The sequence below is a fragment of the Dromaius novaehollandiae genome, chromosome 5, assembly GCF_036370855.1.
Source record: "Dromaius novaehollandiae isolate bDroNov1 chromosome 5, bDroNov1.hap1, whole genome shotgun sequence".
In the NCBI taxonomy this organism is placed as follows: Eukaryota; Metazoa; Chordata; class Aves; order Casuariiformes; family Dromaiidae; genus Dromaius; species Dromaius novaehollandiae.
Genome location: NC_088102.1, coordinates 20,811,615 through 20,833,012, shown reverse-complemented (window position 1 = coordinate 20,833,012; position 21,398 = coordinate 20,811,615). Strand labels below are relative to the sequence as shown.

General features: G+C 34.6%; 1 protein-coding gene across 4 annotated transcripts in view; it reads right to left on the bottom strand.

Moving 5' to 3' along the window:
* The window catches only part of EML5 (EMAP like 5), a 128,503-nt gene that overhangs the window by 62,331 nt on the left and 44,774 nt on the right, over window positions 1-21,398 (bottom strand). For all 4 annotated transcript variants that reach the window (XM_064512207.1, XM_064512208.1, XM_064512209.1 and 1 more), the window contains 9 exons: window positions 21,035-21,236; window positions 19,656-19,793; window positions 18,653-18,909; window positions 15,818-16,030; window positions 13,859-14,026; window positions 10,879-10,985; window positions 10,394-10,512; window positions 3,103-3,289; window positions 1,261-1,366 (listed from right to left, as the gene is read on the bottom strand). In XM_064512207.1, the coding sequence (XP_064368277.1) occupies window positions 1,261-1,366; window positions 3,103-3,289; window positions 10,394-10,512; window positions 10,879-10,985; window positions 13,859-14,026; window positions 15,818-16,030; window positions 18,653-18,909; window positions 19,656-19,793; window positions 21,035-21,236 (1,497 nt within the window). The remainder of the gene's footprint in view (window positions 1-1,260; window positions 1,367-3,102; window positions 3,290-10,393; window positions 10,513-10,878; window positions 10,986-13,858; window positions 14,027-15,817; window positions 16,031-18,652; window positions 18,910-19,655; window positions 19,794-21,034; window positions 21,237-21,398) is intronic.

Genomic DNA, 21,398 nt, shown 5'->3' with positions numbered 1-21,398 from the left:
CATTTGCTAGATTTTAAATTAGAGTGGTCAGCTGGATGCAGTTTAGGACTTCAAGTTAAGAACCCTAAATTCTATGTAAACATGCAGAATTGACTCAGCAAACATCTCCGGCTAGATGATTAACAACATCACAACTATCATTCTTAGACATTTGAATTATCCTGTCTAGAAACGGCACTAAGACCCTCTGTATTTGGACTAGATCGTTTGTTCAGCCAGCTCACACAGCTGCACAAAAGCCTTAACACAAGTTGTACTACGAGTATCCTCTGTTCACTGTGGGAATCCCTCTTCATTTCTAAATGGGAAAGTACTAAAGCAATTCCAGGAAGTTTATGAAATATTCCTAAGCTTCGTAACAGGGTAAAATCTTCCAGCAGCTCTGAATGTGTACCACATGAATTTTCCAGAAAGATGGTATTTGTGCTCATTTGAGATTAACATCTTTCTGTTATGTACTCGTCTTTGAAATTGCTAAGCATCCATGCTAGAATGTGGGAAATGACATTTGGGTAATGTCCTGAAAAAGGAGAGCAAAGAAAAGCAAGAAGCATGAAAGACCTAAGATCCGATACTACTCGTTCCTTGCAACCACACACCTTCACTGTGAGGTCAGAGGTCCTATCTAGTAAGACCAAACCATTAAAGAATGTACAGAAGCCAGTGGAGAAGAGGAACTTTAACCCGGTACAGGAATTCAACACATGTGGTGCAGAAATCTCAAAAGATTTAACTGACAATCTCTTATGGTAGTATGAAGTAGGAAAAAGAGGAGGTTCAGTTCCTTCCCAGAAGGACTCCATAGTGGGACTTTCAGAATTTTCAATGTGCTACTTGGTGGGCTTCCCGGATTAAAGCACACACCTGATCAATTGTTATTATTTGCTAAAAACAAACAAACAAACAAAAAAACCCTTACAGTCCTAATGCAGACTCAACACTTCAGAGCTGTAAGCCTCCCTAATGCATCAAAAGAAATTACAAGGTGATCAGCACAACTCCCAAATGCCACAAAACCCTTCTTTGTGGTTTACAATAGGCAAGACTATACAGCAGCACTGTTTAAGGAATGGTTGCTCTGAGATAGTCATTCGAGACTGATCACTGGAGAATATTTTTAATACAAATATAGTGTATTAGTGTATAGAGCGTAGAGTGTCATACAGTGTAGAGGAATTCCCACTAGCTCATTAGAACTGAGTAGTCTGCATTGTCATACAGAAAAGAAAAATTGTAAATAAATAAATAAATACTTATTACCTGAAAAATCAACAGCACAAACACCATACTGGTGATAGCCCTTTAATACCGACAGTGGTTTTATTGTTTCTGTATCCCAAATGTGTATTGAGGAATCTCTACCAACCTGAAAATATTAATAGTTATAGGCATTTTTTCATTTCTCTTTCATGTCAGTTATTTGACATTGTTTTTTAAAAGCATAATATTACCTTATAGCAAATACTTCAAAAACTATTTGAAAAAAGTTAGTGATAAAATCTTCCTAGTATTATTTGTTCTGGCTAACAATATATTATTCCCTCTCCTGCTTCACAACTACCATTCCCACACGTGGCTGTTTCTTCCTTCCAAAGACTTTGACATATTAATTACAATTAACTAATCTTACAAAAGATTCCTCTGTGAAAAAACTTCATTGATTGCACTGTGGCATATTTATTCCATCAATTACTTCTCTTATCAATCATTCCCTGTCTAAAAATAAAGGTTATTTTTATTGCTAGTATGTAAGTTACTCCATGCTTGAGAAATCAAGGTGACTTCTACTATTTTCTGGTGTCACTGCAAGTAACGAAGTTTCTGCAAGTCAGGTGCTATTGCACCGATACCTGTGGAGTTGCCTTCAGTAGACTGGCACTAACTCAGCTAACTAGAACCTGATTAGAGGGAACAGAATATAGCTTATTCTTTTTTAACTATGTTGGAATGTACAAACATTATGAACCATTATTTATAGGACAGTACGCAAGATGGGTTGCAAAAACAGAACATTCTTCTATGTTTAAGACAAGAGCAGGACTGAAGAAAAGTAAGCTCTGTTTCTGGTTTTGCCACAGACTTATGTAACGTTTGTAAAGTTTTTTGTAATGTCCACTCTCAGGAGAATCTGAACTAACGTTGCATGGGGAATTTGATTACTGCATTACCTAATTTTACTCTGCAAATTCAATGTTCTTTTGAGAGAGGAAGATACTTTAAAATACAGCAAATCCATGCATGTTTTAATGCATATTTTTTACTACCCCAAAATTCAATTGAATCCATTTTCACATTTATGTATTTATTCTATACAGTGACCAATAAATTTATGTTTATCTCAAGCATTTTCATACAAATTAAGAGTATTATCAGAAAAGTGTATTTCTATTAGAAATTTGAGCTCTCCCCACTTTTTTTGTGTGTCTTTCACTATGCCCAGAGGTTCTCCAATTTTCAACCTATAACAATATAAACAACAACAACAATTCAATCTCAAGTGTCAAATCAAACCTTCAAGTCCTGGTATATAAACACGTATAGGAAGGGTTCTTTGTCAGAAAACACAAGAGAATAATTACTTCAAATTACTGTCTAGAGAGAGATAAAATGAACTATTATAAATACTTCAGTAATACCGATACCTGTGCTGCATGTACAAACCATGGACAGCTTGGTCAGAGGTGATAACCCAAAATACAGTACATAGCTCATTAAACTGGAATGCCAGAATATAAGCTTAATGGATTCTCATGGTTGTGATTCTCTTCAAAACTAAGAAATTGTAAAAAATTAGCTGCATACTTTCCTCTACTTGTTACCCTGCAGCAGCAATATAAAACAATGCTGAATAAAAACATTAATCTTTTTATAAATAAAGAAGAGATAAAAAATCCTTCAACCAAAGACACTTATCAGAATTAATAAAGACAGCTGGAAAAACACATGTTATAGCTTTTAACACGATTGCATCTGCAACAGAAATACTGTCCTTTGCTGAAAAAAATGTAGACTGGACCCTTTTCCTCCCAAATACGCTTTTCTAAATTCAGTGTGGCAATTTCAGATTCTTACTGCAGATAAGCAGATAAACGTGCATCCTACCTGGCCTGTTGCCACGTAGTCCTTTAAGGGATGAATAGCCAGGCAGAGGATGTCATCATCGTGACCCAGATAAAAGCGCTGGGTGTTCTGCTGCCGATTATACACCACGCCCACTGCTGCAACATGGTACACGATCTCACCCGTCTGAGTGTAAAATAAGTTGCTTCGGCAGTCGTAACCTCTGTAACTAAAGAAAAAAAGATTTGCACATCAAGATCACAACCAAATATACTAAATACTTAATGAGATAAAAATATCCAAGATGCATCTGACATACTAAAAGCTCAGATTACTTACCAATTACTATGTTGCTATTTTAAGATTATTAATGCGCGTATGCCAATTTACCATTTTCAGCTACTATTCAGAAATCAGTACTACTGGCACTAGTTTGAAAGTAGCTGCTATTTAATAGTTACTCTTCACGCCAAGTTTGGGAAAGGATGTAATGGCTAATACTTTTTCCAGACCACACGGGAAATTCAGACAGGCAACACATAATTATATAAATTAGAATATGGCCAAAATAGTAGTTTTGGCTATCTCTTACTGCTCAAAAATCAGACAGCAGAGTTTCCACAGGAAACAGACAAAACAGATTCCATGAAATTGAAAGTTTCTGCAAACTTTCTATCAGGAAGATAAAAGCATAATATTTTTTTTCCAGATCAGTTTCTTTTCTGAAGGGACTGTCTCCTTTCTCAGATGGCATGAGCAGGCCAATTCTCAGTTAAGGCCTTTATGCACTGCCATAATATATATATTTCATCCTAGGTATGATTAAGATTCAGCATCCCATGAAAACCAGGGGTGGTATTTTCAAAAGGCCAGGGTCATACTGTCAAAAGTAACTTAAGATGCTCAGCAACCTAAAGAGAATTAAACACACGAGCAAGTTTTTAAATGATACTTTTAATAACTCTGTTCTGGGCACTTAATGGAGATAACATTTAATTGCATAAATTAAACTGGTTTCTTTCTTTCTTCTGATATAAGCAATGCTCTATAAATTCCCGATGCATCCTGTTTCTATGCAGCTATTTCCCTGTTTAATCTCTTCCTGTTCCAGTTCTTAAAGATCTTCGCTAAAGTCAGCTTTTTAATTATTTCATAAAGATGCAGGCAAAATCTGGTTACATTTCTAAACACACAGTTACATTTACCAGAAGGGAATGATTATGGGTAGAAGATGCCTGAATGTATTCGAATTGAATAATTATGAGTAGAAGATGCCTGAATGTATTCGAATTAGCTATGAATTATCTTGATTTAGGGATCATAAGGCTCTACCTAAGTATTTTTGCACTCAGCTACTAATTGCACCAGTTAAGAAAAACCCAAAGATGACTACCAAGTCATTCATGGCAAACAAAACAACTGATCAGTCACCATCAGCAATTCAAAACTAGCAGAAATCTCTAATGTCTGTGTTACAAGATACTTCTCATGCTATTAATTACTTTGCTTAATAAAAAGCATATATCATCAGAACAAATTATATTACTTTTAAGCAGAAAACAAATGCAGGATCTTTTTGTAATAGCGCGGTTAAGTTGTCACATAAGGCCAAGATGTATCTGTACACATACCACTGTGTATTATACACAAATTGAATGGGTTATTATTAGAAAATTAGTAGATACAAGACACTTAAAATGGTATAAATGAAAAACAGAAATACTGCATTCAGGGTAGAAGAGTCCTTGATAAATTTATATATTGCTTTCTTTGCATACATTGGGCAACAATATGCAGTGGTCAACAAACAAGTCTTTAAGGCAGTTGACCAACTTCAGCTTAATGAATACTATTCTGACAACTCCAGCCACGGATTCATGTTCACAAATACCTGATCTGTGTATTACTGGATAATGGTGCAGCCCGTATCTGGACCAGGTTTGAGCACATTGTATTTCTGTTGACTAGCCTACAATATATGTAATGGTGTTTATGTCAGATCATATGCGATTAAGGATAAATTGCTTAAGTCATCTCACAAAAAATTTTAAACAGACCAGCAGAAGGTCTGTCAAGGTCAGCAACGTGTGCTATGTGGCTGAACTCGTTTTCCTCAGTATCATATATTCTAAACACAGATAGACCACCTTGTCTAAACCCTGGCCACAGCGAAAGAGAAAATGAGAATAGCTACATAAAGATTAACACTTTGCACAAAATTTCCCACAGTAGGCTATCTTTGTAACCTAGTCTTGCACAGTGAAAGAACTGGTGATTTGTACTGTTACATATGCAAGTATTGTTCACATTTTTATATCAAAAAGAAATCTTTTGATTAGTACAGCCAATTCAGTTTTTCTGGGCTATGCAGCATACCCAGTTTATTTGCAACTACTCATTGCTAATGAGAAGAAAATAGGTAGGAAAATACAAAAGCAGTCTTTTTCAAAGGAATTTACACACCCAACCCAAGCCACAGACCCCCTAAAACATAAATTGAAAAATTTTCATAGAAAATTTCTGCGGATGGTTCTGTGCTCCTTGTTACCAGAGAGATGCTGATTAGCAGAAGTCATAAATTAGTTCTGGAAGAACATTTCCCTTTTACGCTCAGCTGAGGAAATGTACTGTTGTCTAAACAGTTTGGAGAATTTCCATTTAAAGAATCACCAAAACTTACCTGAATAGTTTACACTACACAGCTTTGGTTTGGTCCCAGTCAGGCAACCTTTCAGTGCCCCCTGAGTTACTGTCCCATCCAGGTCTCTAGGAAAATCTCTCCATCAGCTCTGAGGCTGAGTTATGTCTGCTCCCTGCTCTTCTCAAAGTGACCCACAATTCAGACTCATGCTAGAGGTGCTCTCTCCAGCCATGCTTCACTCTCCCTCCACCCATAGCCTTCGCTAGCAACTTCCCCCAGCAGCACACATGAGCCGTTTTGAAGCTGGTGTCTGCCTGACCCAAAGCGCAGCGGCCAGGCAAGGCAAGTAGGCAGCTGCCTTCTCTGGTATTCATCCATGGCCTTTTAAAGGGATATAATATACAACGGTCTGTAGTAGCTATGAAGAAACAAAACTAACCTGTTGCAGTAAGCAACATCAACCGCGTAAGGACATGACAACATCCAGTGAAGGGCAGGGATTACACTTGCATTCCCTTTTCCTATGCTTCACTGTCTACACAGCTTCGTTAAAAATACTGGATTACCTCTGCAAGCACAGAATCATAAAAACTGTGCTGAATACACACTGTAAACGAGACTATATAAAAAAGCAGCTACAAAAACATGTACAGTGAAATGCTTTAGAAATACTAGATATCAAGGAATTTCTTTAAAACTTTCTGAGAAAACCTGAATGGAACATATCCACTGCATAATTAGCAGGCCAGGGATACATAGTAGTAACATATAAAAATAAACATTAAGGCAACAAAAGAGTCTAAGACCCTTTTACTTGCAACTCACAGAATTCTCCTAGCTTTTGTCAAGGCAATTGTCCATATATTCTAAATAAAGCATAGTGAAACCGAGTATGTTAATGCTATATATCACAGGAATACCAAAAAAACAGAATGCATCTAGAATACAGGAAAAATAGATCTTATTACTCATATCTATAACTTCTTATAACCAAAGTTTGTATTTTAGTTCACTTCCTCAATTTATGGAATATGCTTGTAAATCAGTTGTTTATAATGAAAAAAACCACATGTTGCCAAAACTAATACTGAGTTGTGCAAGCAAAGAAATTTTGTAAGCTACCTAACCCATCCTATCTTTCTCACATGCCAGTATAGCAACTTCCCAACTATAAAGGTAGACTTTTCACCAGAAGGGTAAAGTGGTGGGCTCAGGTAGTCCAAACAGAGATGAAACAGAACACCTTTCAACATTCAAGACTATTCCCTGATAATACACTATGCAGTTCCAAAATACTTACATTTACATGTTATCAAGCCAAATAGAACTGAGGTTATCAGTTAATCTCAGTTCCTAGAAAAAGCGTAAACAGAAGCAATTTCTCAGCATGCAGAACACAAACCACAGAAGTAATTTACAAGTAAAAGACTAGAAGCAGATTACTAAAATTGCTTGATTAGCAAGTAGAAACTAAATAGTAATGAAAGAAAGCTCTCAATCATAGCCACTGGATCATATATATTCCATACCTAAATCAAGGCACAATAAACATAAAACTGCATTCTGTGTTAGCTGAAGTTTCCAAGTGGTGTTCATTAACAACTAAGCAAACCAGCAGTCCACGAATGGTTAAAGTTATTATGACAGTAATTTTCAGAAGACAGTTACCTCACCTCAGTGACATGTAAGAAAACCTTTTGTCATCTCAGCATCGAAAACAATCAAAATGCCATTATCAAGGTCATGAACAGCAGGGGCCGGAATCAGTTGGAGATTAAGATATGTAAACATAAGTTTGTATACGTGGGTTAGATATATTAAACCTATATTTTAATCTATAGAGTTCTAGTCAATAAATCAATGGAACCTGGGGGGCTACTCAGCTGACCAGCCCAGTCAGCCTTTGATTTTACATGAGCTAAATCACTATCTGTGCTCCATTAACTACTGACTGGATCTCCACTGACTGTGACTGAAGTTTAGATACATGCATAAAACACCTACTTTTAGACTCTAATTGTAAGTACTTTAATCTGAGGCTGTGGGACCCACAGTTGCAAGTTACACATCTATGGCTAACTCGGGCATCTTCACAAGCAGTGTCCTGTTTGGAAAAAAATAAGTGTCTGTATTTTGTGTGATGCTGAAAATGGTTCAAAAATGTGTGTGTTATTCTTCAAAATATCTATGGGAGATTTTTGAATGCAGTGCACCACTTCTCCCTCTGCCCCCCCCCCCCAAAAAAAAAAAAACCACCAAAAGAACCAAATGTCAAAATAAACATGGCAGATGGTCAGAGTTTAGCACAAAGGTAGAGATTTTAGGAAAACAAACCTCACAACAACGTTTTCTCAACAGAAGTCCCTCTAGCCCCTCTCATCAGATGTTATATTCATTCTTGCAACTTGTAGTTAACAGCCCCTGGTAAGAATTTATGCAAGGTGTCACAAGAATCTCACTTAAGAGTGTGAGAAATCCAATGTCATCTTCAAACCAAAACCAAATTTCACCTTATGATCAGGTCAGTTCAATGAATATGCTGAAACTCAAACCAGACTTTGCTTAAAGTTCTCAAATATTTAAAAACTCATTCTTGTGAAATGAACAGCATAGCTTGTAGACAATAAAGGACAAAAGCATTATATCTGCACCCGATATATGCCCTGACGACAAAAAGAAAGCATCATAAGCACAGAGTCCAAGAAAGGTATTCTCCTGAATACCTCAGAAGGTGTATCCTTTTTACGTTATCAAACCACCACTGTCAAAGACATGGCAGAAGGATAATACAGGAATTGCCAAAAAGAAATCGAACTAGTAAACCACTTCAATCTAATAACCTGTTTCTGATAGTGACAGCATCACATCTCTTAGAGAAAGATGCACATAAAGATTAACTTGATAACAGGAGAACTTGCTTTTTCATCCATACTAACCAGTGGCTGGTTCACATGCTAAGCATTATTGTTTTTATCCCCTTCCAAAATAGGAAGTAACCAGAGGCTTAAGATTTCTTACAGAAGAAAAGATTTTTTAAAGTTCATCTTTCAAGGCAGTTCACAAATTCAAAACACAAACAACTTGCTCACAAAGAAAGGAAAAAGAGCTTCCTATTTTCCTAGTTCAAAAAAGCACCCTTCTTACACTTTTAAGGAACATCCAAACATCCATTACACCTAAAAAAGATGAAGCAAAGCAAACTTCCTGAATCAGAGAATATGCCTATTACTCACTTGGAAGTGGGTCACTTTAAAGTTAACAGCTTGGGCATTGAGAAAAATCTGTTGTTCAGCATGGATTCTTCATTAGTTTCCTTGATGCACACTGGGTAACCAGACACAACTCAACTGGACATTCTACTTCTGGTCATTCCTGGATATTCTGGTCAAGCTTCACTTCTGTTGTGAAGGAAATAACAATAATCCCAAAGATCCAGGTCCCTTGGTTGTGCTACAGCTTCCTCAGGACGGTTTGGTTTGGTTTGATCTGATCAAATTTGAAAGACTACAGCTACCCACCCTAATGCATTTTCTACATAGGTATAAAAGTCTTCAGCTGAGACTCCTCAAGTATCAAAAAAGAGTAATACATATCAACAGCTCTGTACCCAGTTTCCTAGTTGTCATTATTTCCAAACCATTGCTCAAATTCTATGCTTTCTACAGACAAAATTACCGCGTTAAATGATTAACTATTCTTAGCCAATTAATTTATTAAGGATTCCATGTGGAGCCCTTCTAAAAATTTTATAGTGACATTACAGACAGTAATGTCACTATACAGCTAGAAAGTATCAGCAACTTACCTGTGCATTTATTTAACTCTACAAAGTAAGTTGCATTCCTGCAAAGAGGTATGTTTTGAAAGGAACACACAGTATTGTTCAATTTCCAATGCCTTATTTTAACAAAGGCTTTGGTTTTTCGTGAATCAAGGGAATTCATACTTGTGTTCATTATTCTAATGTAGTAACGTCTACTGTCAGTTTGCTTTAAAATACCACATTTTTGTTCTGATGAAAAAGTCTTCACTTTTGAAGAGTCATGGGAGACTACCAATCTACTACTGAAGAAGAAATCGTAAGATTTCAAGGAGTCATGTGGCAGTTATTTTGTTATTGAAATTATTAATACCAAAAAGCAAATTAAATTGAATTCTAACACTCTTACAGGACACACTAAGAATTAAATTTAATTCCTAAACTAATTAGCAGAGGTACTTGTACATTTTCTCAATTTAAAGGCAAATAAAGAGCTTATACATGATTGTTATACAAAACAGTGATAGAAAAGCCGCTAAGTATAAAATCCAAGTCATCTTCAACTATATGAAGTCTCTGTTGCAGCTTCAGTAATATAATACTAAAGAGAAATATTATTTTTCAGATACTTAAAAATATAGGTGAAAGCCAAATATTATATTTATTCACCACTATTCAAATATAAGCATCAACTAAAATTTCAGTGCATATTCATTTTAGGATACATATTCAGAATTAGTTTATCCTGGCATCAAAGCTTTCTAATAATCAAATGTAAATTTATTTTTTCATAAATATACACAAAAAAATTTTCCAAGTAATTGACCTAAAAGTCTCTCATCAGATTCTTAAATCATAAATTACAATCTACAAAGCACAAAATTAGTCAGTACGGTCTGCTTGCATATTTCAAAGAATTCTATTTTTCATACCCATGAACAAAATGTAATCTTATACTGTTCCCTGGAGCTCTCTCTCGTCTCTTAGAAGCTGCACTTTTTCTTTTTTCTTTGCATTGCTCTTTAAGTTGAGGTAGATCTTCTTTGTAAACCTTTAAGAAAGAGCATACATATAAATTAAGAGATTCTCAAGAAAAGCACGTTTCTCAGAACTCAGCCACAGTTATCACTCACAAAAATGTTTACTGACATCACTTAAAAAACCTTCAGTTGTTGTAGCCAGTAATTATACAGTTTAATTTATTTTTAAATTGCAACCAAAACTCTAAGAGAATATGCTAAGAATACACGTGATCATTTATTTTTTGTTGTGTTTGAATACTTTGAGTGTGTCAGATAGCAACGGTTCTAAAGCTTTTGCTAAGTTTCTCCTCAGACCTCAGACCTGGGAGGTGCTGATCAAAGACCTACTGAAACCCCGGGAAGCATTCCAGCTCTATCAGAACTAAAATCTTTACCTGTCGACGATAGGTGATCTGTGTCTCTTGCTCAATTTCAGAGTCCAGCTCTGGAACATCAGACTGATCTGAATCTGATTCATCACTATTAGAATCAACCAGACTCTCTGCAATCAGGACAACAGAAGCAGAAAATGAAGCAACCTAATTACAACACAGGAAGTGTTTAAAACAACAACTTAATGTTTCTAAGTATATTATCAATGCTTACAATGACTACAATAACTGCTAACATCTGATAAGATCACAGGAGGCTTTCCTGAATTCCACTGATACTACAGATAAGCCAACACTGTGATTAATTATAAATCTGTCACTGTGACAACAATTTTGGACATTAGCAACTGAATGACTGCAATGGAACTTGATTAGCACAGAATTTAAATTATGAAATTCGATTAATGCCAATCAAATATGATGCATAAAAACAGAGCTTGATTAATGGCACTTTATATAAGACTATAATCCTGGTTGGTAAATGATAATATTTTTGGACATCTCTGCAATATTTGATTTGCTCTTGCATAATATTTTGATTCAGAAACTGGATGCAAAATCAATCTAGAACACGAACTTTAAAAGACCTCAGAACATAATCAGGATGAGAGAATCATCATTCAGTAAAAATGTTTCTAGAGATATGCAATAAAGAGCAATCCTTCAAGCTATACTATTTAGTAGTATGTGGTGTATATACTGTCATGCAGCCTGAAATAAGATCACATACCTATGAACAAGGAACTACACTTACAGCATGAGAATTTTATCTTGGGAAGCAGTGGCTAATAAGAAATTTGGGTCATGGGAAATAATTGATTGAAAATGTGTTCCCAGCATGAAGGACCAAAACAGCTGGCTTTTTGGAGAATTTCAAGATGATGTGGAGAACTACTGCTTCTTCATTTGGCACTGACAGGTCCAGTACTGAATCAGTACTCGCTTCTGATGTTCACATTCAGAAAAAGTACTGATACTGAGAGAACTTGAGTAACAATTAAAGGAACTATGTGTAAACATGACATACTGAAATGATAATGGAATCAAAAATCAGTGTATTTGGAGAAACATAAAGACAACTGTTAGCTGGGTCCACGCTGACACCAATGAAAGGGTAAAATAACATTTCATTTTAACTGTAGTCTATTACAAGATAAGGTTATTGTAAGTATTATAAAAAAAATTCAGTATTTAGGTAAATGCTACACACTTACATAAAAAGTTCCTCTTTATATATAAACATGCAGACTGACAGATTTTATGCAGGGTTTTAACTAGTAGCTTTTTTTGTGGAAGCATTATGTCACTATGTTTAATTTACACCAAGGTCATTTAAATTACTGATTCTAATACACATTTATAGATGAAGAGTGTTATTGAAGGCATGATGCTCAAATTACCTTAAAATAACATTAAGGTTTTGCAAAGCATTTATCTAACCTGAAAGATTGTTCTGACAACGTCAGCCTAATATGAACCAACTAAATACTGACTTAAGGCTTTATTCTTTTTACAGTTTTGTCCTATGTATTTTATTTGTGATCAATATATTCCTGTATAAAAACTAGCATCTTGCTTTTCTACTTCAGTTTGCATTTTCAACTATCAAGATTATTCTTTCTTACCTATTACTATCTTATCTCCTAAAAATACACTCTGAAATCCCTAATTTAGCATGTGTCAATTTTGTATATTTGACTCACCCACACAGCCTGAGCACATACTCAAATTACACAGTCTCTAAAGGAATTTCCAAGCAAGGAACACAGATACTGAGTTTCACAAAATCAAAGAATATCTCCGATATTAACATATTCTATCTTTGGCTACAGAAGAATTACGGACAATCACACAGTTGCAGAAAATAGCTTTCAAGATCAAAACCATGAATAAAAATGTAAACAGGACACCTCAGAACAGGACTTGAAATCTGATCATCAGTGTATTAAAATTTAAGAAATTCTAATATTATATTTATAAAATGTTTACTTAAGAAATTAACAACTACACAATTAGAATTCATGGGCAATATAAATAAGAATTTTAATTCTCAAGATTATTTAAGAATTAATCTATTTTTATCCATTCTATTCTAAAATCAAATAGCATAACCAACACCATACATATTTATACAAATTGTTATTTTTTTACGAAAAACTTCCTTCTCAGCTATAACAAACTCCCCAAATTACAGGCAAATTCTCCATGTTCCATTCAACTTACTCAAAAAGAGATAAAAATGAACTATAAAAAAAAAAAATTAACATCCTGATGTGGATGTAAGTCAACATGACTAATTCTCTAGAGAACTCTGCATGTATTTTACTTCATATGCTGCAAGTAGAGTTCAAGATTTTAACACACATTTATAGAGCAAAGCCCTTAATAAAGCTATACTAGTCAGTGGTGAAAACATGATCTACTTTTTTGCAAATATTAAGCATCTGTATTCTGCTTCAGCTTTAATGATAGTGTGCTTTAAAAAAAAATCAAAAACAATGGTTATGGTTAAATTATCATACCAATGGTTATGATGGTTAAATCACAAACCAATGGTTATGGTTAAATTATCATACCAAAACTTTACATACACCAAAATACATCAAAAACTTTAATCGAATGAGCGTATACAACAACTTTTTTCAGTGACATCTGAGCATGACCACAGTGACATGAACATCTCCACTCTTCCTAAATTCAGTAAAATAAGATGTGTACAAAATTCATAAATTCATATTGATGATCAGAACTTTTAAGATTACCCTTGCACAAGGAACTCAACACTGAGTTATTTTCACAGGCTTGATAGACTGAACATACAGGGTGCAAGCAAGTCTTTAGGTGATGCTATCAAAACTGCAAAGTTTAAAGAACAAAAAATTTGTGAAGCCTGACAATGCTGAATATTTATTTTTATATTTACACCAAACACCTTTACTTCCTTATTAACACCCTTCCTCCCATTATTTTATAAGTTACTTACCTTGGGGTGCTATATGAAGAGAGTCCTTCAACTTCCGATCAGGGACAAATTTCCACTGAAAGACAGAATGATCAGCTCCTCCAATGGAAACTACCCACTGGTGATCATGGGACCACCTGACATTTGTCACATGAGCAGAATGTCCAAGATATTTTTTAAACTTTGCTCCTAGAACAAGAACAAAAATCCCTTTCAGTATGTGTGGAATAATTTTTTCAGAAGTATAGTAGAAAAATGTATCAAGGAACCCTTCTATAAAGTAATAGCTTAATTAAGAAACCTTAATTGCTAGTGCTACCTTAATTTATAGCACTAACTTTTGGCACTATTCCCAAATTTTAATATGTCTTTAAGATAAATATTTTAATTTAGGTTTTATGATATATCATCTTTAACAAGTCAAAGAGAGAAGACACACAACAGTCCAGTATGAAGTGTCATTTTTTTTAATTAAACAAAGATTTTGCCACTTAATATTTCTACACTGAGAAGATGCATTTATTTCATTTTTAAATCATGTATATTTAGCACAGTGAAAATAACCCCATATGTGTGCTCACAAGTGCTTGCTCTCACTTTTCCCTTCGTGGAATCTGAGCACTAGGCACTTCCATCAATTCACGTCCTCATATCTTTATTTTTATAACTACATCAAGTTAAGTTTTTCGAAGACTCTGACATAATTACAGCTCAATAACTGGATCTGTTACTGAAAAAAGTTCCTAAGAGCACTCCCCTTACACAGGTTCTCATTTCTTTAGCTTCATGAATCTACTGCAAAAATCGAATGAAATGGGAAAAATATTAGTCTCCTTCAGCTAGAAAGGAGATGGTTTCATAAGAATACTTTTGGATTATCTGAGTTGCCAATAAAAGCCTTAGCACTCAAGACTGACAAACAAAATTGGAAAGAGTGTTTGTAAAAGGCAACAATATTAAAAAGAATTTCATTTTAGAGTTAAGAAAATTATGAAGGAATATCAGTCTTTTTAAAAATTTCATCTCTCTAATAACACCTACTGCTTAAAGAGATATCCTAAGACCCATCAAGAAGATCATATGGTGGCAGACAGCATTAAACAAAGTATGATGCAACTGTAAGACATTCTTTCTTTCTCTCTCTCTCAAAACCTAACATTTAATATAGTCCCTAGGAAAACTTTTTAGGGTAAGATGATTCTTCTCTTATCACCATCACTTTGCAAGTTTGAAGACACACAGATCTCTGGGACTGATGCACTGTTTCGGCTCTATTTGTATGATGTTTACAATGGAGTTCTTGAATAACTGAAGAATGAAGCCCTTCTTGTCAAGCACATGCCTAAAGACAGACATTTCTCCCTCTTTACTTAGTCCTGAGGAGTGAGATACCTGGCTTTAGGCTTCAGCCTTAAAAATTTCCCCTGAGATTTCTCTTTACCATTAGTAAATTTTTTGAGTAAATTGTTTTGAAGAAGTTTTCAGACTTCAAAGAACAAAGACAGTGGGATAGTCTGATTGCAGAATCAATTTGCTGTTCACCTATTTATTGCCCCACTCTGCTTAATAAATTTAGTTTTGGTAGTCCCTGGCCCAGATCTCCATCACAGGGCCAGAGAAAGAGAACTACTTGAAGACAATGGTGAAATACTTGAATATATGTATCTTATATGAAAGGGTAGCTATTGCTTCACCTCATGGAGTTCTATCAAAAAAAGGAAGAAACTTTTTACAAATAAAAACATGCATAAAGCCTTTGAATATGCTATTCAAAAGTAGGCAAAAGAATACATTACGAAAGTTACTTTTATAGTTGTCATTTTACCAGCCCATTACTGTTTTCTACCTTTGAGCTTAAATTAAACTTCTAAGAATAAATACTGGCCATTTAGATAATTTTCAAAAAAGTTTCCTAAGGCTTTTTTATAGAATAACCAAAATTCATAAGCATTTATAACTGAACTCAAACGAAGGTACTACCTTTTCTTAGACATGGGTATCGAAAGAGTTTTACTATTCCATAATCATCAGCTGTAACCAAAACTTGCCCAATAAAATTTGCATCTACAGAATTTATATCATTTATATCTGAATATTTGGGCCAGATTCCATTAACTTCAAGGCCAGAAACACAGGTCCATGATGCCCACTGAATGCCTTTTAATTCTTCCTTGTTTGTTACTTCTTTTCCACCTAAGAAAAAAATGCAGTTATTTTTCAATATTCACTTATGTATTTTCTGAATAATGCAGAGTTTTCAAAAAATACCCAGAAATCAAATCCAACTGAGACAGAATTAAAAACAGGCACTCTAATAACATCCTGATCTAAAATTCTCTGCTATGATTGGCAATATCAATGTTAAGGCCTGTGGTCAAAAGCACTTAATGGAAGACCTAGTTTTTTGTACTTCAGATGTTTCCTCAATTTTTGCTCTAAATAATCAAGTTTTTAGAATATTTGAACAACAGAATTTTTTCAAACTTTATCTTAGAATGGCTAGCTGTAATTGGTAAAGCTTTAAAAATAACACAGCTTCAAGCAGGTATCAACAAATAATAAAAACTAGATTTGGCCATTGTAAATTCCTGAAAGTACCAATTTTACATTTAGATCCTTGTTACTTTATTTCATGTTAACTCTACCTGTAACAAGATTGTTTCTCTCCCAAACAGCTTCATACAAGAATGTGAGTGCTGAGTCAGACCAAAGACCCGTTTAATACATATAGTGTCTCCAGGAATGGTCAAAAGCAGATACCATGGAGGAACACAAGAAGAGTGCAAGTGAATATAACAGTTGTGAAGTGGACTGAACGTGAAACTGCCAGACCTGCAGAACCTGAGCAGGACATTGCCTACAATTTTCTTAATGCTAATAGGGTTCTGAGCAGTCAGCAGGGGGAAGCAGCTGCGTGTACCATAATGCAGAAGCTCTAGATGGAGGAAAAGGCTACTGAAGTAGACTAGAATAAAAAGGGTAAAGACCAGCCATGGGAAAAAGACAGAACAAAATGGGAAAATAAATCGGAAATGAAGACTTTATGATGAACATTAGAAAAAAGACTAACCACTGTATCCTCCTCCAAAAACAGAGAGGAACTCCGGTGCCCTTTTTGAACTTTCTTCAGCTAAGATGTAATAACTGAACCCTTCTACAAGGTATATCTTCTAATCTTTTCCAGTCACTAATCCATGTAAATGATGACTACTAATACTGATTATAGCCATAACTAAGTCCTACAGATCTCCTATTACACAGCTGTAAGTTCCTTACTCACTTATAGTGGAATTTCAAGTGTTAAAGGATTCAGTTCATTATTTTAAAATATTAAGGAGATTCCTCTAACCTCCCTGTCCTCACTAAAATATTTCACATAAACAAGATTTCAAAATCACACACTATAATATTAAAGAACTGCAGGCTGAAGGCTGCCCATGTTAACTTCAATTTGCTCCTCCTTTGTGCATGCATTTGGTTACAGTTTAATAAAATTCTATCTTTTCTTACACATCTTCTGTCTCACTCAGTGCACAGAATCAGACTTGTATACAGAATGAGTTAGACACTTCAGCAAAAAGAGTCACAAAAAGCTCCATGGAACTGCGAGCAACATACAGTGCAAAGTGCAAATACCACATAATAAATGAAGGGGCAAGACAGTAAGCGATGATGACAAAAAATACTTAATGCTAATACTGTGAGTGTAAAAATATAGAATGTAATTATGTAATAAATGCATACACACAGAAGAAGCAAGTTAAACCTTGTGACAAAGAACACTGCCATATCATGACTACTTAAATTTGAAGATTTATGTAATATGCACATATAATGTCCGCTGCAGAGGGCATTATTTTGACCAAAAACTGTTTCACAGGTGTGAGTCTGTTCCTATTGTCTTGGAAATATTTACAATGACGGGGCTGCCACATGCTTTGACTCTGAAAACTGTATCTTAATATATTAATTAATTCTTTAACAGTCCCCTGCCATAAAAGGGAAATAAAACCTGCATTTCAACTTATGTTATCCATGAACTGCCCAGCTAAATTTCATTGTAATAGTTTTATTCATTTTGAAGGTTGCAGGCTTGAATCATATATGTATCACAACTTCAACATTTCTTTTGCATCCACTGAATAGTTCCTAACATATCGATATCCTTACATTAGGTAACTTTTATCTCAATTGTCATTTTCTATACAGTTGTCTAATCCAGTTATACTGCCACACTCACTGGGGTTCCATTGCTCTATTACTGTGATTGTTTCTATCAAATATAAATTTCCCACTGTAAAAGCCTTTGTAAATTAAACTCCTCATTTCTGCTGCAAACATAGTTCTAAAAAACAAGATGACCTGAGACTGAATTTACTGATCTTTGCATACATTTTCAAAAACATACAGTGCAAACTATAACCCATTTAATATTCAAACTCAATACTGCAATGCTATTAAGATACTGCAAAACTGAAGTTGAATACATAATTTCTTTTCTTTCTCTTAAGAAGTGAGAGTGAAGTTTTACTTTTGAGAAATAAAATGAATTATAAGAAGTCAGCATCTCTACCATTAAAATACGTGTAGTAAAGAAAAGTAAATATATAAGGACAAAAATATTTAAGTAACTTTGGCAAAAATGCTGTACTTACTCAAATACAGCAAGTATTTATACAAACTTGAAAAGGAAAATTTTTCTCTACAAACCCGTGCTTTGAACCAGGATCTATGTTTAGCTGTTTTCATAAAACCACTATATATATACTAGCTGTAACATGTACCGATTATCATAAAGGCAGCTCAGAATCTTACTTGGCATCCTGTAAAAAAGTCTTTTCCCATTGCCATCATTGGTCTGTAAATATTTACTGTCTGAAGACCAATCCATATGGGTGATGAAACTTAAAGATCCAATACATTCCCCAACTTTTTTGTATCGCTGAACAACACCATATATATCCACAGAGCTGTCATTGGAACCAACAGCTAGGAAATTTCCATCTGGTGAATATTTCAGTTCATGAATAGCTTCTTTCCTGTCTTTGATATGAACAACCTCAGTCATATCTCTGCAGTATGAAAGAAAGCAAGTAATAAGTATAGAAAAGTTTTATCATATGGTCAAGTTGCCAGTTTTAAAAAATGACAAAATTATAAAGTGACAAAATAACTTTACTACCATATATACAAACATAGTACTGTTATTTTTATGGTTGGGTATGTCTTAGTGCCCCCAAAAAGACAAAGGAACACTGACACAGGAAGGTCCTGCATTGGCTGATGGAGAGAGAACAAAAGCTGTGGCCACAAAAAAAAAAAATGAATCCGGTAGAATACTAGATCCTTATTCACTAAGGGGAAGGAAAGTTCACTGACATGAGCCACAGACCTTCTCTGCCCTTTAAAACTGTGGGATCACAGCATCAATTCTGCATGGGTGATGGGCTGACTGTAGCATTCCAACACATGGAAACAACTAAGGAAGTGACAACAATTTATTTCCTAACAGTTCAAGAATAATTAATGAAGCTAAAACCTAGAGTAAGTTATATCCTAGAACCCTGTCTTTCTTCGTAAATAGAACAATATACTTTTCCAAATGTGCTGTTACGGAAAGTCTTTTTCATCAAATCAGAATGGCACGAAGGTATTTAAGCCATCTGAGCACCCTCAGGACCAGCAATTTCAAACAGAAATTAAGTGATCTCCTGCATGCTCACTACAGTATCAGTGTGTATATACATAGTTTGTAAAAACAATTAGATTCTAAGTTTGAAGGAGTTTAATATAGCAATTTTTAATTTTTATAGCATACCTGACTCGAAGCACAGTGAAGGAGCCGTCCTTCATTCCAAGTGCAAGATGGATTCCATCAGTACTAACCGCTGCACAGCGAATTGGTTCCTCCATATTGCACCGGGCAATCAGAGCATGGTCTATCAAACTCCAAATTCTAAAATAAAGTAATAATAAAAGATGTAGGGAATAGTTTGCAATTGCGTGATAGAAAGGATGAAGCCTACAATTTCAGTAGAATGCTGGATGTGGTAGTGTCCTATTTTAAAATAATTTTCCATCAGGAACTTCCAGGACAAAAGTCTAAGTTTTCCATACAGAAAAGAATACTTTTATATTTAAAAGAATGAGGAAGAATCTAATGAAAGAATTCAGGGGCTGATTAATCTTATTTGATTTTCTCAAAATAAAGAGAATAACAACATATTTTTAAAATACTCAGTGAAAATTCTGCTGAGTAAACTATTTTGCTAATCATTGTACCTAAAAAAGGTTGAAGAACAATTAAAGATTTTACAGTATAAATATATGCTTTCCTGTTAATAAGTTATCATTCATAATACATCTAAACTCCCTACATATAACTAGGTAATATTATAACTTCTAAGTTTTACTAGTAATAGCCGATTGCAAGACACATTACACAAAACATTCACAACATCTATCATTTACAATATACATCTAGGATTCTAGAGCAGGATTTCAAAATTTTGAATTCAACAAATCTTTGCTTAACTGTGTTATAGTTCGATATTTAACAAAAATGCCAACACTTAATTTCTAAGAAAGAAGAAAAAAGGCTTTTTTGGCAGAAAAGGCAAATTTGTAGAAGGCGGTCATCACCACGCTTTCTCAGAATATAGATTTTATTTATTATTTAATGGATGCATGAAGTTTATTGCAATTCCTAAATAAGAAGTCAATTTTCATCATATCAAAAAAGTGAATCTGGTAAGAGTGAAAATGATAAGTGCTTGACTATACTACGCAAAGATTATAAAAGTAGAGATAAAATTCATAGTCTGGATGATTCACTGGATACATCCAAGAGCTCAGGTGGTTAACCTGACATCTAATTTATTTTTCTGTGTAACCTGTGAATGTCCACCATAATTCCTGAAAAGGAAACACTTACTGGATACTTGTACACATGCAGGTGTGCTTAAGGTTAGCCTACATAAAATTTGTTAAAATTTGGTACTCTATAAATTTTGTGAAGTATCCATTTCTACCACATTTTAGAATTGAAGATCTCCAATATCATGCATAATTTAATGGTTCACAAGCACTTCAACACCACATTTTAATGCCATTAAAATCGGTACATATCAATTAAGTTATCTATAAAATGAACTGTGGGTATAAAATAGTATGCAGTATAAAAAAATTTTTTTTAACCTGACTGATCGATCGTCACTTCCAGTCATTGCTAATGGTTTAGTAGGATGGACAGCCAAAGCCCACAGCTCTCCTTCACAGTGCCCCTGCATTATCAGGAAAGGCTTATTACGTTCATGCACCACAATCTCAAAAATTTCACTGTCTTGTGTCCCAACTAGTATATGGTCTCCTCTCCAGCACACACTTCTTACAGAGAGACCTGCAGAAGGAGAAGACTGTTAGAGAGGTATATTCTGTGAACAAGCAAAACAAAGGTAACATAACATACCACAAAGAACATAACAAAACCATGAAAAACAAAAAAAGTATCAAGAAACACCTATATAATCTTCTCTTATTCCTCCATTTACTTGCATTATCT